At 43.4% G+C, this 16,167-nt stretch overlaps 1 protein-coding gene across 3 annotated transcripts in view; it reads left to right on the forward strand.

Annotated features, from left to right (window-relative positions):
• pola1 (polymerase (DNA directed), alpha 1) overlaps positions 1-16,167 on the forward strand; it is a 51,008-nt gene that overhangs the window by 15,334 nt on the left and 19,507 nt on the right. For all 3 annotated transcript variants that reach the window (XM_072378227.1, XM_072378228.1, XM_072378229.1), the window contains 8 exons: positions 4,029-4,061; positions 4,467-4,559; positions 4,669-4,874; positions 5,046-5,178; positions 5,374-5,505; positions 5,602-5,776; positions 6,595-6,776; positions 9,808-9,939. In XM_072378227.1, coding sequence (XP_072234328.1) covers positions 4,029-4,061; positions 4,467-4,559; positions 4,669-4,874; positions 5,046-5,178; positions 5,374-5,505; positions 5,602-5,776; positions 6,595-6,776; positions 9,808-9,939 — 1,086 coding nt within the window. The remainder of the gene's footprint in view (positions 1-4,028; positions 4,062-4,466; positions 4,560-4,668; positions 4,875-5,045; positions 5,179-5,373; positions 5,506-5,601; positions 5,777-6,594; positions 6,777-9,807; positions 9,940-16,167) is intronic.

Raw genomic sequence — 16,167 nt, forward strand, 5'->3', positions numbered from 1 at the left:
CAGGCTCTTTTTTTTTTCTTTTTTTTTTTTTTTTACAAGGGCTCTTTGCCACTGAGGTTCAACATGCTGCTTCTGATCTGCTGATTAACAGAAGGGTGAATGGTATATATATATATATATGAATATCCAATTATGTGTGTGTGTGTTGGGGTATAAAATGGAAAAAATACAGGGGGTAAGATGCCCTTTCAATGAGCATGCTAGTCTTAGGCTGGGCAATATGTCCAAAAAGTGATATCTTAGTATTTTTTTTAGAAATGATGGCAATGCAATGTAATTTACCTTTTTTTTCAGTTCATCGTTTTAAACACAGCTTTGATCGGGGGTGCTTGTGAGTGAAGGTGTTTATTGAAAGAAAACTAATAATGAAAGACATTTTACTGTTTTAAACCGGTTTAAGCCATTAAGTTTACACGGTGTAAACACACCTTTTAAGTCACCTTTACTCTTTACTTAGCTTCTTTTTTTTCTTTTTCTTTTTTTTTTTTTCTGAAAACGACATACAAACGCAGTCATTTAGGTCTTTAGTTGTTACGTGGTGATAGCTTAACCGTGTCTGTTGATGATATCGCATGTGTTAACATGTGTCTGAGAAAGTTGGTTCACACGCGCCGCTCACAGTCGCCGTCAGGCTGCAGCTGCTCTGCTGAGGTAAGGGAAGAAAAGCGAGCCCTCGAGCTGTCCTGGGACCTACCCTCTTCAAAAGGAAATTGTCGTGGCTTGCCCAACATGTTGCTATAATTAGCGATAGTTTAAAAAAAAAAAAAGCAATTAGAAAAGATGCCAACAATGAGGAGATATGATAAGGGAAGTAAGTCAAAAGCGCAGTGGCATAGCAGAGGAGAAATTCCCAGTTACAGCTTTACATGGGAAACGAATTGTCTAACGCAGCGTCAAAATACCACATTGTAAATGATTTAGTCTGTCCATATTCTGGCCCGTCCTTTTTCATTTGTCTGCCTATCGTTCGGTTGGTACAGTCCTTCACTGCAACTCAAACTCGCAGAAGACAAAATGGATTTGTTGAGGAGGAGGAGGAGGAGGAGGGGGAAGTAGATTGTTTGAAATTGACATTAAAACCAGACACAAATCTTTAATAGCCCAACAAATACCTTGGCAACAGCCGGGAAAATGTAAATATCACAACATGGCTGAACCACTCGTCAGTTAGCATGACAGGGTGCAGTAACTAATGGATGCAGCTTATTTGCTGGCACCGAGGTGCGCGCGCGAAGGCTAAAGACATTGTGAAAAGCACTAAATGAAATGGGGAATACAAGCTGTGAAAAGTCACGGCAGACAGTGGGAAAGTGCAGCACTTACAGTGAAATATTCAGGCGAGCATTAGAAATGTGGACGGTGTTGTGTTAAGGGGTTTTGTTAAAGTATCAAACCATAAATCTTTTGCAGTCTTTTCTTGAAAATCTTTATTTGGAGTATTTATTTTTTTTCTTTCTCTCTTCAGTTGCACGAGTCAACTGGACAGAGTTTGTTATTCCTCGTGGATTTGTGCTCCTGAAGATTTCTCTCTTGATCACTTTGCAGCAGCTTTGATTGTTATAGACTACTGTGGCACCAGTTACCAAACTGCAATGTTCTGGTGCCTCCGAAGCCCGTGTCCTTGAGTCTCGGAGACTCGTTGGGTGCATTATGTTTTTAAAAATGTGCTGCCCGAAAGAAAAATGTCACTTGTGAGTTGAACTGTTGTAGTGATGCAAGAACACTCCACAGCACTCGCACTTCAAATATCGCATTCAAGTTGAATGCATCGCGAAAAGTTTGTCTGTTCCGTTCTGCTCACAAGTGCTTTGTCATGATCCCTCACTCCGTGGGAGCACTTTCCAATGAGCTGCTCAATTACTGTCCAGTCTAATTACCGTTTATTAACACCAACGAGCCGAGAAGGGAAAGAGGCAGGGACCTAAGAAATGTGAGTGATGTCCTCTGGTGTGAGGAAAAGAGCATTTTACCAGATTTATACATTTACTGAGTAGTTACTAGGTAAATTGAGTCAAGTCCAGAATGAGCTGGACTGGTGTTAGATGTCAAGCGAAATCGGATGTGCAGTTGAAATCATTTTCAACACAACATTGGCTTTTGTCACCGTTCCATTTTAGGGCCTTTAAGCCTTCTTCTCTGAAAGGCCTCTCACAATATCAGGAATTTGTATGGAGTAATACAAACCCTCTGTCATGCTTTTTCAGTTGCGTGGCCCCGTGTGAGCGGCACGCACCACAGTGACTAGTGTAGTCATCAGGGGGAAGAACAACACACAGACACCCTTTTCGCCCCCCTGGGGAAATGTGTTTGCATTGGTCGGTATAGTATGCATATGTCGGTATGTGTTTAAAGACGAGCGCTCCTGCACTCCCGCACACACGCCGTCAGTTGCGCGCATTCCAGCGTCATGGTCAAACGACTTGTCTTTCACGCAGTTCATTCCTTAAAGCTGTCCGTCCTGCTGGAACTGACAGCATATGGAAAACCCGTCTAAATGAGTCCACACATCAATTACATCAACGTATTCTCACCTCGCTTGCCCTTTCCCACATCTCTCCATTCATCACCTCTCCAGCACTTTTTATTCTCATCTGTTCTCTGACCACTCCAGCTTTCCCTGCAGCCTTTTTTTTTTCCTTCCTTCAAGCTTTTTCTTTATTACGGTGAAAATGAAACCGAAGTGATCAACAATTCTCAGTCTGATATCACGCTGCTCGACTAAGGTTATTTTAACCTGAAAGTCCTATCTTTTTTTCAAGGACATCTCCATGTCCCCTTTGATTACGAAAGCAGGTTTAATCCACAGAGGAATGTAATTTAGGTATTCATTAACTGTTAAAAAGAGGTGTTGATACTCCATGTTCCATGTTCACACTCGCTGTGTGTAGCTGTGGTTCACTTTCTTTTATCACTAAAAAGCTTTCGCTGCGTAAAAGTTGCATCATTTGCAAAGGTTTGAAAATGTCTCGGAAATAAAGGTAGTGCAGGGAGTTTTTGTCGGCATTAAGACGCATCGTCTTCTTTCTTCTTCTCCCAAACAGGCAGGCAGGAGTCGTTTTGTCTGCGTCAAAGCTTAGCAGCACAATTCACAGCATTTGTGCTTAGGCCAAAATTTGGGTGTGTGATTGTGTGTGTGTGTGTGTGTGTGTGTGTGTGTGTGTGTGTGTGTGTGTGTGTGTTAGCGGTGAGACCTTGACCTTGACAGTGGCTCCTAACGGAGGAGGCTGTTCTGTGAATGAGTCGAACCCCCCCCCTCCTCGCCGTACAGTGGTATGTAGCAGCCCATAAAGCATGCTTACGTCCCGCTCTGGTTTCAGGGAGTGGAAGCAATGGCCCCGCCCCTTCCTCACACTCTGAAATAGCCACGTCCTTGTCCCCACACGGAGCACAGTGTGAGTCGGGGGGGGTATATATATGCAGCCGTGGTTGATTGAGGAGCAGATTGCTGGTGACAGGTCACACCACGTTCCATCCCTCCGACCCCCCAGATTAGCGACCTTAGGCCCCCTCACTGCCCTCCCTTTTCTCGAAGCCCCCACCTGTTAGAATCCCTCTGCTGCTTTCCTCCTCTCTGGTGAACACACACACACACACACACAGAGTGGACAACTTGCGTTATCGGAACTCTCTTATTTCTCCATCACTCACCCTGCTGGTTATAAAGGCTATTACGAGTCATTAGGGTGCATGTATGTGTGTTTGAGGGTGTGTTGCCTGGTGAGGAGTGTGTGTGGGTTGAAAAGACGCCTGTCACAGTATGCGCTCATAATTGCCCTCTTAGCCAATTATTCCCCATTTAAAAGCAAGTCACCTGCTCTGCTCCCATGTCCACTTGAATGAGTGCTCACACACACGCGCACACACACACACACACACACATAAACACACACACTCGACAAATAACATAGAAGCTTAATATTTAATCATTGTTTGTTCCTGAGTGATTTGTTTGTTTACTGGGATTGTGTATGTGTTGTGTTGCTTGCTGTTGGTATCGTTCACACTGTAATGTCTCCTCTCATCCTCAGATTCTGATGCACACCAAAGACATGGTTCAGAATGTGAGTTGTTATCATCTTGTTCTGCTGAGTTTATGTATCATTTCTGTACACAAGACAAATTCAAAGAATACTAAAAGAAAAAAAAAAAGTGACAATTTCTTTACGCTTTGTCACTTTAGATTAGTTTTTCCCTGATTAGTTTATGTGTGGCCGGTAATGGATGATGAAATATGACAATATAACGTTTAATTATCGACACTCTGGTGGAAACCTATTCGGCAGACCTGTTGCAGAGTTATAATACGTAGCCAGGTCTGAGTTCTGTGAAGCTACGTAACTTTTCTCAATCTCATGAGGTTCACGTTGTGTTTTTAAAAAAAATCATGCAATTGTAATGTTTGTTCTCTATATGCTGGAAACTGGAGGCTGGTTACATTTTTATCTGTGATTGTGTGGGTGTCTCAGATGAATCTGGAAGTCATCTACGGAGATACTGACTCCATCATGATCAACACAAACAGCAGATGTCTCGAGGAGGTCTACAAACTGGGAAATAAGGTTTGTGTCCCTTTGTGTATACGCACACCCACCCCACTGTTGTAATTTGCTTTCTTTTAGGTGTTATTGTGCTTTATAAAGCGTCTGTGTATGCATGCTTTGTTGCCAGATAAAGGCAGAAGTGAACAAGCTGTACAAGCTACTGGAGATCGACATCGATGGTGTGTTCAAGTCGCTGTTGCTGCTGAAGAAGAAGAAATATGCAGCGCTGGTGGTGGAGCAACACGGGGAAGGGCGATACACTGTGAAACAGGAGCTCAAAGGCTTGGATATCGTCCGCAGGGATTGGTGCGACCTGGCCAAGGAATGTGGCAAGTACGTTAGATTAGCCTCCTGTGGCACTATAAAGGCCAATGTTAACTTTCTGGAGTGTTATTATACAAAGACCTACGAGGCAATTTGAGGGTGTTCACGAACTTCAATTACAGTCAATTGTAAGTCTTTGTTTAGCATAATAGAATACACTCTTTTTTTCCGTACTTCTAGTTATGTTATTGGTCAGATCTTGTCAGACCAGAGCCGAGATGTCATTGTTGAGAACATCCAGAAACACCTGGTGGAGGTGGGAGAAAAGGTGGCGGGTGGAGACATACCACTCAACCAGTACGAGATACACAAGGTGAGGACCTGGCTGGATTCTGCATCTATTCAACTCAGTTCAATTTTCATCAGTTTTATTCATAGCGTGCCAAATCACAACAAATGTCGTCTCAGCGCACATCGCCTACGTTTTCTGGCAACATTTAGTCTATGAGCTGCTACTTTGAGACTGATTGACTTCTCATCTCATCAAAAAAAAAAAAAAAAAAACCAGGCACTGACAAAGGATCCTCAGGACTACCCAGATAAGAAGAGTCTACCTCACGTCCACGTAGCTCTGTGGATTAATTCACAGGGTGGTCGCCGAGTCAAAGCTGGAGATACAGTTTCTTACCTCATCTGCAAGGTGGGCGTCATTACTCACATCATTTTTAAGTCTTTTTGACTGTAGCACTGTACCTACAATCAGTGTTACTGGAAACGAATCCTCTTTCTCCTCCAGGACGGCTCTACCTTGGCAGCCAGTCAGAGAGCCTATGCTCTGGAGCAGCTACAGAAGCAGGAGGGTCTTAGTTTGGACACGCAATACTACCTGGCCCAGCAGATCCACCCTGTGGTTTCCCGCATCTGTGACCCCATCGAGGGCATTGACAGTGTGCTCATAGCTACATGGCTGGGTAAGCTAATTACAGGTTGATGTCTGACTGTACAAGACTTTGACTTGAGGAGTGTCACGTTGCGTTATGCCTTGGAAAAAATGTCAAATTATACTGATTAGCATTCAAAGAAATCAAAAGTTCAAGTGCGTGTTGATAATTAAGAAGAAATAGGGGTGTTGTTGGCTTCACATTGCCACACTTTGTGAAATAATTTAGTTAAATTAAGTCTCATTTGCTGTTTCAACACGGTGCAATTCTTGTGCTAATTTATAGATAAATATTTGTCTTGCAGGTTTCAATGAGCTGTAACCAACAGATACCTAATATTACCAATAACCTTGTTGTGATGGTGTTAGTCATCATTCTTTTTATAAAGTCTGTTGACAGCTGATATAGATAAACTTCATGAGATCCATAACAATAACTCCCCCTGAAGTAATGCCATGCTGTTGTGTTAATGCTCCTCAAGGCTTCATTCAGACAAGCCCTCAATAGTGAAGGAGAGAGCCAAGTGGCTATAGTTGCCACTGTAATTTTGGAGTTTTTTTTTTTTTTTTCTTACCCTGTTCGTTTGGCTCAGGCACTGTGGGAAAAGTACACATAGATGCTCCATCAAGTAATGGTCAGGAAAAACATTGTAACAAAGGTTCGAACAGCACTAGTATATATTCAGTTATGCAATCTGTTGGAATGTTCTGTTCAGGTGTGAAGCTGATGCGTTCAGTTGCAGTCAGATTGAGCAGCGCATATCTGAGAGACCCTTTAGAAAGCTTGGTGTAAAAAAAACAAATCGCTGCGAGCTTATGTGAGACAATGAAAGCTTTTGTCCATTTCAGGTCTGGACCCGACTCAGTTCAGATCCCAACAGCAGTATCAGAGGGAGGAGGAGGCTGACGGCATGCTGGGAGCTCCTCTCCAGCTGAGTGACGAAGAGCGTTATAAAGACTGTGAGAGGTTCACTTTCACCTGCCCTCAGTGTGGCACCGACAACATCTACGATAGCGTCTTCGAAGGAGCTGTAAGTAAATGTGTGAAAGAGCTCAGATTCAGCTACAGATGGGTCACAAACTACAAGAGTACACAAGATAAAGTAAGCTTCTGGAGCACACGAACACCTGGAATACTTCTTCGCGTTGATTCTTCAACTGTGTGGGACGTGTGAAACACCTTGTCATTGTTGTATTCATAAAACCATTTAATAAAACCTCATGATGAGTCGGGTATCGCCTCACTAGGAGGACGGAGAGCTTGTCCCTCAATCCAGAATACTTCGCATTTAGGCAAAGGGATGTTAACCAAGAGAAAATGGAGTTGTGTCTACGCCACAAAGCAGCACACCTGACTTCTTTAACCACCAGAAAACACACCACAAACTGCAGTATCACAAATGGATGAAGGCCAAGACCAGTCCCAGAAAGGCTTTGTTGGAAATCCCCCAACAGAGCTCCGGCTTTGCTTCAACGTCGGGGCCTAGAGTTTTTCCTTTTATTTCGGCACCTTTTCCTTTCTTTTCTTTCTTTTTTTTCTTTACTTTAATCAACTTTCCTAATCGCTAACTTGTCTTTAGATGTGAGAGCTGCACTTGAAACCACAGTAAACCGTTTTAGTGTGGCAGTGGCAGAAGAGCACATGCTGCACACACAATTAGAGAGAGACGGAATCAAAAGGAGGTGATCACTTTTAGCGTGTATCGCAGTTGTAATGGATTAGTCGGCAGAGACACCAATAAGGAGTACGAGAGTGGGAGAGTCGCGTTTCCGAAGGCATTTCGGTAAAACTTCCTGTCAAAGAATCACGCTTTAGTCATCTTCCATATTGTGGCTGTGTCTGTATTTTTAGACAGCTGCTTGGCTCCAGAACGGACTCTGTTTTCATTGGCATAGTTTGGACTCCACAACTTGAAAAGCCTTTCCTTAACCCCGCCGCTCAGCGGACACACACATACACACTCCTCTCCTACCATTTGTCAGGCCAAGGTCGTGTGCTCGAGTGTTATCAGCCTCTAATGAGGAGCAGGGCACACAGCTTTTTCTTGTCTGTAAGACACTAATAAAACTGACAAGCCTCTGTCCTCAACAGGAGGAGGGAGAACTTGCATTAAATTAGAACAGGAGTAAAACACACACACTCCATAAAAGGATGATATCATTCCACACTTTGGCAGATACCCCAGTAAGGTTTAGTTTTAGCCGTCACAGAAGGGAGAAAGAATACTTCTGTTAAAATACTCTCGCATACACAAAAAGAAAAGAGGCAACCTACTTGTAATGGAAGAAAAATGTCTTTTTGAATAATCTGTCAGAATCATTTCGAACTGTAGGCTAACCAGCAATCATCAGATTTCTGATCCGCCATGTGTTTTTGAGGCTGGTATGCATGCACGCACTGGAACTGATAAGACAGTAAGTTAATTAAGGTGGCAAACATGGTCTAACAGCTCAGTGAGAGGGGAGGACAGATGGGCCTTGACTCCTCCGCTGACACAGAGCCAGAGATGGAAGGAGGAGGCGGTGATGGATGATGGAGGACAGACAGGGGAGGAAAGTTGTGTGATGGGGCAGCCGGAGAGAGGCGGGGGGGGGGGGTTGAAAAGAGCGTTAGGTATCCTGCACGGGCAGTTAAAACAGAAAGCTGCCCATTATCAAACCAAGACCGATGAAAACTGGGCTGGTTAGACGGTTGACATTGTAAACCTCTAAAAGTGTTTTACAGGTTGCAGCAGTTATTTAAGGGGCAGACAAACGGCGACAGTAAAGATGACAGTTGGTACAAGTTGCAAACGAGTGCTGAAAGATCCTGTCTTTAGATTGCGTCTAACCTTCCTCAAGAGTCTGACACAAACGTTCAAAGTACTTTGGATTTTTCATGTATTAATTGCTTTGTGATAAAATAACTGCCAGGGCAGTGGTGGGTGAATATTAATAGATACAACTTGTTTAGGTGGGAGGGTTTACATAGCAAAATGAAGCTTGGAATGAAACAAGTGAGATAAAGAGCAGGATGTGGAGGAGATCATTGAATGGGGGGGGGGGGGGGGGGGCTCCTTTCATCTGGAGCAGACCTTTAAAAAGAAAAATGAGGAGGAGAAAAGTAAGCAGACTGAGGCAGGCTGAATCAGCCGAGGGACTCAAAATGTCAGAAAATCTTGCCTATTTTCTCTCTAAAAACGGAATGATGCAAGCAAACAATAACCCTTGTGTGTGTAGCGGTGGTGGCTGTCGCTTGCATACTTCTGTGACATTGACTTCTCTGCAGAAACAGTTTTTTTTTTTTGCCGCTGTCAGTGCGACAGGTAAATGGAGTTCAGGTTCCAAGGGGGCAGGTGTTTAAAGCCGTTGCATTTAGTGTAATTGTTATGTACCGTGGTAGCCTTTTTTTCATTGCATTAGCTTTAAGCCTTGCTGTCAAGTGGACAGTTCAGCGGGGTCACGCTGACCTGTTTTCTTTCAGGCTACAATAATGTAAAAGTTTACCAGCCCCAGGGCAGCTTTCAGCTTTTACACCTTTAGTGTTTGACATGCTCTTTGTGGCGGTTTAAAGTTAATGGCAAAGTTTCTATGTTACAGCACATAATTGCGTTTCCTGATTACAGGGTTAAAAATGTAGCTGTGGCTAGTTCCTGTACGCAAACTGTATATTTATGCTCAGGAGAATCTGATTATAGTAAATGATTGACCCTTACAGTCAAACAAGACTCCAACATGTAAAAGCCCTTTTAATAAAATAAATTGGATTAACTCAGGCCTGAATCCAGTGTTCTTTGCATCCAATGCCAAAACACCCGAGGGACTATTTTAAGCACCCTAAGTCCGTTTTATTTTGTACAAAGTCAACTTTAAAACACTCAGTAGGAGCACTTGTACGACTTGGAATGCGGGAAACTTTCCCTGCACAATTATTGCTTGAACAATCGAACAGATGAATCACAACATTAAAACCGACAGCTGTGACTGGTGTCTGAATGTTTGGGAATGTTATTGATGAATGACATCAGCAGAGGTGCCGGGAGCCGAGGTTTTCTGCGACGTGACACCTGTTTTCTTTTTCAGGGCGACAAATTGGAGCCCAGTTTGAGGCGATGCTGTCATGTCCCCTGTGAGAGCAGCCCGCTGGACTGCGTTGTCAACATCAGCAACAAACTCCTCCTTGACATTCGTCGGCACGTCAAAAAATACTACTCTGTGAGTATTTCTGTGTTGTCATGGTGAGACTTTGAGGAATTAAACTGATTCTACCCTCAAACTGATAGCCATGACACTGAGTCATGTTCAAACTTACTAGACTGTCACTACTAGCCAGGTGATGTCCCTGTTTTCTTAAGCTAAAGATTAGTTTGCTTATATGAGCCACCTCAAAACATGTGAGCTAGAATCTAAAAGGAGCATATCTTTGGGCTAAAAAGACGACTGTTGTGCCTCTGTCAACACATATTTTTTTAGATGAATTAAGTGAACGCTTTGGCAGACAAAATACCCAATTAAATGGTCAGAGAAACGACTGTATTGCCTCATGTAACTTGTGAAAAATGAGTGTCTATCAAAGGCCCGGGCTGTGTTTGACACAACAGGGGATGCAGCAGATGCGGTAATAGTAAAAGACGCCATCACAAAGATGTTGGACTAAAGATGGAATCCTCAGCAGGGCAGTGTGCTGACATTTTGAGCCAAAGAGCATGCTGTGCATGCTAAGTGTAAAGAGCTCCAGGGAGAGCTGTAGAAGCGTGATTTATGAAAATGTTCAAATGGGCATTTTTACTTTCTACTCAATAATGCATATGCAGTTCTTTTAGATCCTAAGTGTTAGTCTAAGCAAAAAGACAAATGACGCAAGAAATTGAATTCAAAGCTCGAGGCAGAATGCAGGAATTATCTCTGCTAGACCGATTACTTTGTGCAGAATTGGATTGGATGCTTTAGAAATAAGTGACCTTCCACGTGTCGTCTTGTGTGTGAACATGTGGATCCTGGGCTCTCTAGATTGGTACCAACTGTTTGTTTTTGAGATTGCTCATCGAATGAATAGTTAAATGTAAAAATGATGACAAATGTCTATAAACTCAATTTTACCCTCCAACCGACTGCCCTCTAACAAACACTAAAGTACTAAAAAGAATAAAGCGACATGCTGACAGAGCTGATTTAGATGCACCCCTACGTCTCTCGTAGGTTGCTGAAGGTATGTTAGGTTTTATTGGGGCCTTCGAGTTTCTCTGAGGATTCATCTTGAGGGGTTTGGTGACTCTTACTTCAGAGTTAAACCTTTACGCTACTAGGGCTACTAAGTATTTCCACTTATTGACGGTAAGAAAAGTGTTAAATGTGGCTTCTCGGGAAAGTAAAATGAAGGAAAGTGTCCTACAGGAGAAAGATGCTATATATATTTTTTAAAAAGTGCATTTCGACATCTGGAGATGTTCCTGAACCGGTGGGACGCATGAACTCAAATGTCTACACTGTTCGCTATGGACTTTGTGCAGAGATTCTTTCACACAGCCTCCCATAAAAAAAAAAATCTCAGATCATGAGCAGGTGAGGCAACATGCTAACATGTGGGTACATTTTGCAAAGCATTTATTGTTTCTGTGCAAGTAAGCTCTCCTCTCGCTTCTCACCACTGTGAATACACACAAACGCACGCAGTACTGATATCAGCACTACAAGGAGCTTCATGCGCTCTTCACAACAAGTCGTAAAGAAAACCCAGATTTCCAAAGCCCGTCTTTTGCGTCATGTCTCGGCGTCGGTGAGCTGCAGACAGAAGATCTCCCTCACCACCTCCCTCGCAAAGTTTGCAAAGCTGGGAATCTTTGCTGTCCTCATGAGTCGATTATAATTTATTAATCTGTGAACAGTTTTATGCATCGTAATGAGTTGTGTCCTCTGCTTACAATAGAATTGCACATTATCAGCCGTTAGGATTTCTTTTTTATGTAGAACCTTAAAAAAATCCCACAACTCACCTCAGTACTGTGCGTATCTTACATCATATATCAGGTGCCTCTTAAGTCCACAGATCTTTTGGACGATCTTTACTCTCTATGTCTGTACCTGGCCTTTAATTTGGTTTTAGAACGCAGATGCAGCCGTTTCTTTAAAAGTCAAGGTTGTTTTTGGGAGCAGATTACAATGCCGCTCCAAGGTCTAGCGATTAAAGCAGCCTCTGATTTGGTGGTCCTCGTTCCTGAGCTGGAACACAGAGTTGGCGGCACCTTGTTCAGTCGTGGCTGATTTGTCGGGCTGGCTGCGTTCCTCCTGCGTTGCAGACGTTTGGTCAAAACAGCTAGCGTGGTCCCTCATATTAGTTTGATTACCATATCGCTGCGTTTGTGCGCGGCAGATTGTGCACACGACACGTTTTTTGGTTTTTACCTGAAAAAAAAGTTCATAAAATCCACTGCGTGTCCCGATGCTGGCTTTCAGAACTCATTTTGGTGTTTTATGACAGTGGAATATAATGTTAAGACTGCAACTTTGTTTTCCCACTGCTGCCCAGAAAGCATCAATTAATGGTCTCCTGCCATGATTTTGTGAAGGATGCTGATAGATACCGAGGAAAACTAGGTAGGTTAGAGTCACCCTGGTTCATATCAGTAGATCCACACTGAGACATCCACAAACTGACAGATTCCATTTACGCACAGTAGAAACGGAAGATGTGAAACGCTACAGTGAAAAGGTTTGTTACTGTACTCAGGCCGCAGCCTGAGAGTCAATTAAACTGGATGCCGGCGTTGTCTTTGTGGAGGACTCTTTCCCTCTGGGTAGCTTCCAACACCTTGGTCTTGAGTGAGTGGAATGCGCTGTCTGTAATGGTGTGTATGTGGGGGTAACTCTCCCACAGTGCTGAACAGAAATCAATTAGTGTGGTGAATGTGAGGGGAGAGAGTCCCCCTCAGCCCCTTTGTCATGATGTGTGAGACAGCTGCTACCACTGAATACTTACACGTCACACAGCAACACACGCACTCCCTCACATACACAACCCACTGTAGGCTGAACAGCAGTGGACACAGCACACACAGCGGGGCAATGAAGAGGGGTAATATTGTGTAATTAAGGATTCCTTTCAGGCCGAGGGAGAGTTCAAATAGAGCTGTTTGTCCGGCCAGATAGAGTGAAAGCTCTGTACCGCTCTGTGTGTAGGTGTGTGTGTGTGTGTGTGTGTGTGCACAAGAGCACGCATACATGTGTGTTGGCGTCTTGAGCTGGGACCACAGAGACATTAATCGTTAGTGAAATTACCTCTGCGGGCCTCACCCCCCCACCCCTAAACACCCTTATCCCCACTTTTATCAATAAACCAGCACCCTGAGAATGGGCAAACATGATTCACCCTCTCCATCTCACACACACACACACACACACACACACACTCGTCACACTTTCCTTGTCTTGTCCCGCTGTCTTTGGCAAAATCCGAGATTTGCTTGTTTCCTGAACCACCCATTCTCCGTTCTCTCTCTCTTTTTTTTTAACCCCTCCCATCTAACCACCGTTGCCATGGCATTTAACAAATTATTGCAATTACCCTCGTCATGCGGGTCGCCCCTGGAAACGGGCTAAGGGGCAAGTGAAGAAAGGGGGAGTGAGAGAGAAAGGGTGAATGAAGACCAGAGAAGGTGATAATCCTGTTTTGAACAAAAGGTCAAATTGTTGAATAGTGAAGCTTTGATTAAGTGGAGGAGGTACAAAGTGGAACCGTTTGAGCTCTTTTCACTGTTTGTGTGTCCGTGTGAAAGAGTGTGTTTGAGAAGCAGATCAGTTTTTTAGGCCTGTTCTCCTTGGAAGTGAAAGTTTTGACTGATGAAGCACAAAAACCAGTTTGGAGGTCTTTCTGCAGCTTGTGTGGCAGAGGGAGTGCTCTGCCACAGGAGTCGTAGCCGAGGTGCTTCTCCACTCCAGGAGTACGGGAGTTGTTTAATTATTATCAGGTCCAATCTATATTCCTTTTCTAATCGCTTCCTGGTTTTGTTATGAAGGAAACACGTTTAATGGCAGTTCTTTAAAGGGGAACTCTGGTATTTTTAAACCTAGACCTTATTTCTGGCATGAAATACATTCATCTACTCACTTAGAACAGTTTGGTGAAAGTCGGCGTCCTTCGGAAACTATTTAGATAACTCGCGATCCATATAACGGAGTGAACGGGGCAGGGTCAATGCTGCCTCTAAATAAGGCATTATCTGTCTTTATTTCACCAATACTTTAAGAAGAATGAATGAATGAACATATACTATAGCTCTGTTAGCTAATCTGTGCTGTTAATGGCTACTTGCGGCTATAAGAGAGCTAACGGAGGGATTTTTACACAGGCACTCTACTGGGACCACTTTATCCACACGCCCCCCTGGAGCACAGCTTATTTACTCCTTTCTCTGTGACAGTCGGCTAACTTCACACAGAGTTTGCTGCTGCTAGTTTTGTGCAACATGGCAGGATATGTATTAAATTTTGACAATGTGAACAACGACTTTGAGTAAGATGGACGTTCTTACCGGAGTGAATGAGCTGTGCTGCAGCCATGCGTGTCGGTGAAGTGGTCCCAGTAGAGGTGTGTGTAGAATTCCCTCCGTTAGCTCTCCTATAGCTGCAAGTAGCCACATATTAGTAGAATAGAGAAAAACTGGCTAAAAAACCCAGCAATGTGAAGCATTTTTCTGACCCATCGTAAAGTGGTTGATTTAAATGATTTGAGAAAGTTCTCAACAAATTAGTCCACGAGGGAAATTAGCATCACTTGCTGGAAAAAGCAGCAAATAAGCGCCCCCTAAGTCCAGATAACATGTTACTGACTCTTATAACGTCCACGATGGTAAGATGTAACGTCTTACAGTTGCAAGCCGCTGTAAATCTGCTTCACTCCTACTTCGGCTGCTTGTATTTACTGTTTTAATGCAGCTTAATTCCCAAAACGGTTTTCATTTGCATGCAAGCAGCCGTCACTCTCAAGCTTCTAAGCTTTGCACTCTTAAATCTGGATTTTCTAATCATCTGAGATGATACTCTTAGGACAGGCCGCTGTGATTTTTGGTTACATTTACATGTAAAATGATGACTCGGAGAGAAAGTTAGTACACACTTGTGCAACTCATTGATGTCAGTTGACTTCATGTTTGCAGGGCAACGTCTTTCTTTTTTCCCCATACTTTTTTTTTTTTTTTTTCCTCTTTATTTTTAGAGGAAGTGGCTTGATCTTGTCAGACGAGTTGACAACAGGGAGTAGAGCCTATGAGTTCAGTCTTTGGGTTTATTTGCTGGCTTTGAGGAGAGCGGGGCCGCGGCTGAGAAAAGAGAAAAGAAACAACATTAAACTTCATCGATGCAAATGCAGTTGTCTCACCCATATTGTACCTTGTTCGATACACTGCTCAGTCTCTGTCACGTTCCATCAGACGAACAGTCCAACGTGAGCGTTTTTCTTTCTTCACTGAAGTAATGAATAGATTATCACAGTTTTTGCCTATTCGTTTTGCTGACTGTCGAGTCGACTGTTTTTTGGTTTTTTTTTTCTGTATAAAGCACCATTTTTAGTCAGGGTTTAAGGGACAGAAGGATTCTGACTGCAGGAAGTTGCTATTCAAAAATGTCCCATTAATTTTGTCCCTAGAGCTGCAGCAGAAAAGTGCAGCACTAAGTGGGATGTAGAAATCTCAAACCATGAGCTGAACAATAACAGAGCAAAGAGGTTTTGCAAGAAATTGGGGGGGGGGGCGAGCAGACAAAGAGGAGGAAGCAGAGGGAGGGTATATTTCGTGGTGGGCCCTGTCATGGCCTGGTCTTGCCTCTGTTTGGTTAAATTATGTGGAACTCATTTGACGTCTGCATTCAGTGTGTCAGGTATCCACTGCTATAATTATGCAATTATGAGCCTTTATTCTCTCGCGTCCGACTGTACACCCCCACCCCCCCTCCTTCACTCTGGCAAAATGCCTCAATTAGATGTTTTTTTTTTTTTTTTTCACCCTTCCTTGCTCCTGATGTGCTTCTTGTTTTTAATCTTTTCTGTGCGGCTCACAGGTCTGTTGCACTTAATCTTAATTTAATTTTTATTTTCTCTCACGTGTGGCTGGTGTGGATAGGTATGGGGTCGCCATAGCTAAGCAGAAGGGTATTGTGGGTAGCATTTCTCCTTTTGGAGCCTCCTCAGTCTTTGGTGTGTGCCTTCGTTGGAATGAAATTAAATAATTTATTGTAATCCATGTGAACGGTGGCATATTGTGTGTGTGTGTGTGTGTGTGTGTGGACTCAGGGCTCCTCTGATCACTCATCTCCTCGAGCCACTGTCATGCATGGTTTTTCTCATAGATGGCACAGTCATCTCATTTCCCATGATGCTCAGCTCTCTGCTGAAGAGCAGCAAAGGTGTTAAGGTAATTAGTGCTGGAACTGGGATTTGTGGGTAAAGCTGTG

This window comes from Leuresthes tenuis, unplaced genomic scaffold, assembly GCF_036924035.1.
Source record: "Leuresthes tenuis unplaced genomic scaffold, fLeuTen1.0.hap1 SCAF_24, whole genome shotgun sequence".
Taxonomy (NCBI): Eukaryota; Metazoa; Chordata; class Actinopteri; order Atheriniformes; family Atherinopsidae; genus Leuresthes; species Leuresthes tenuis.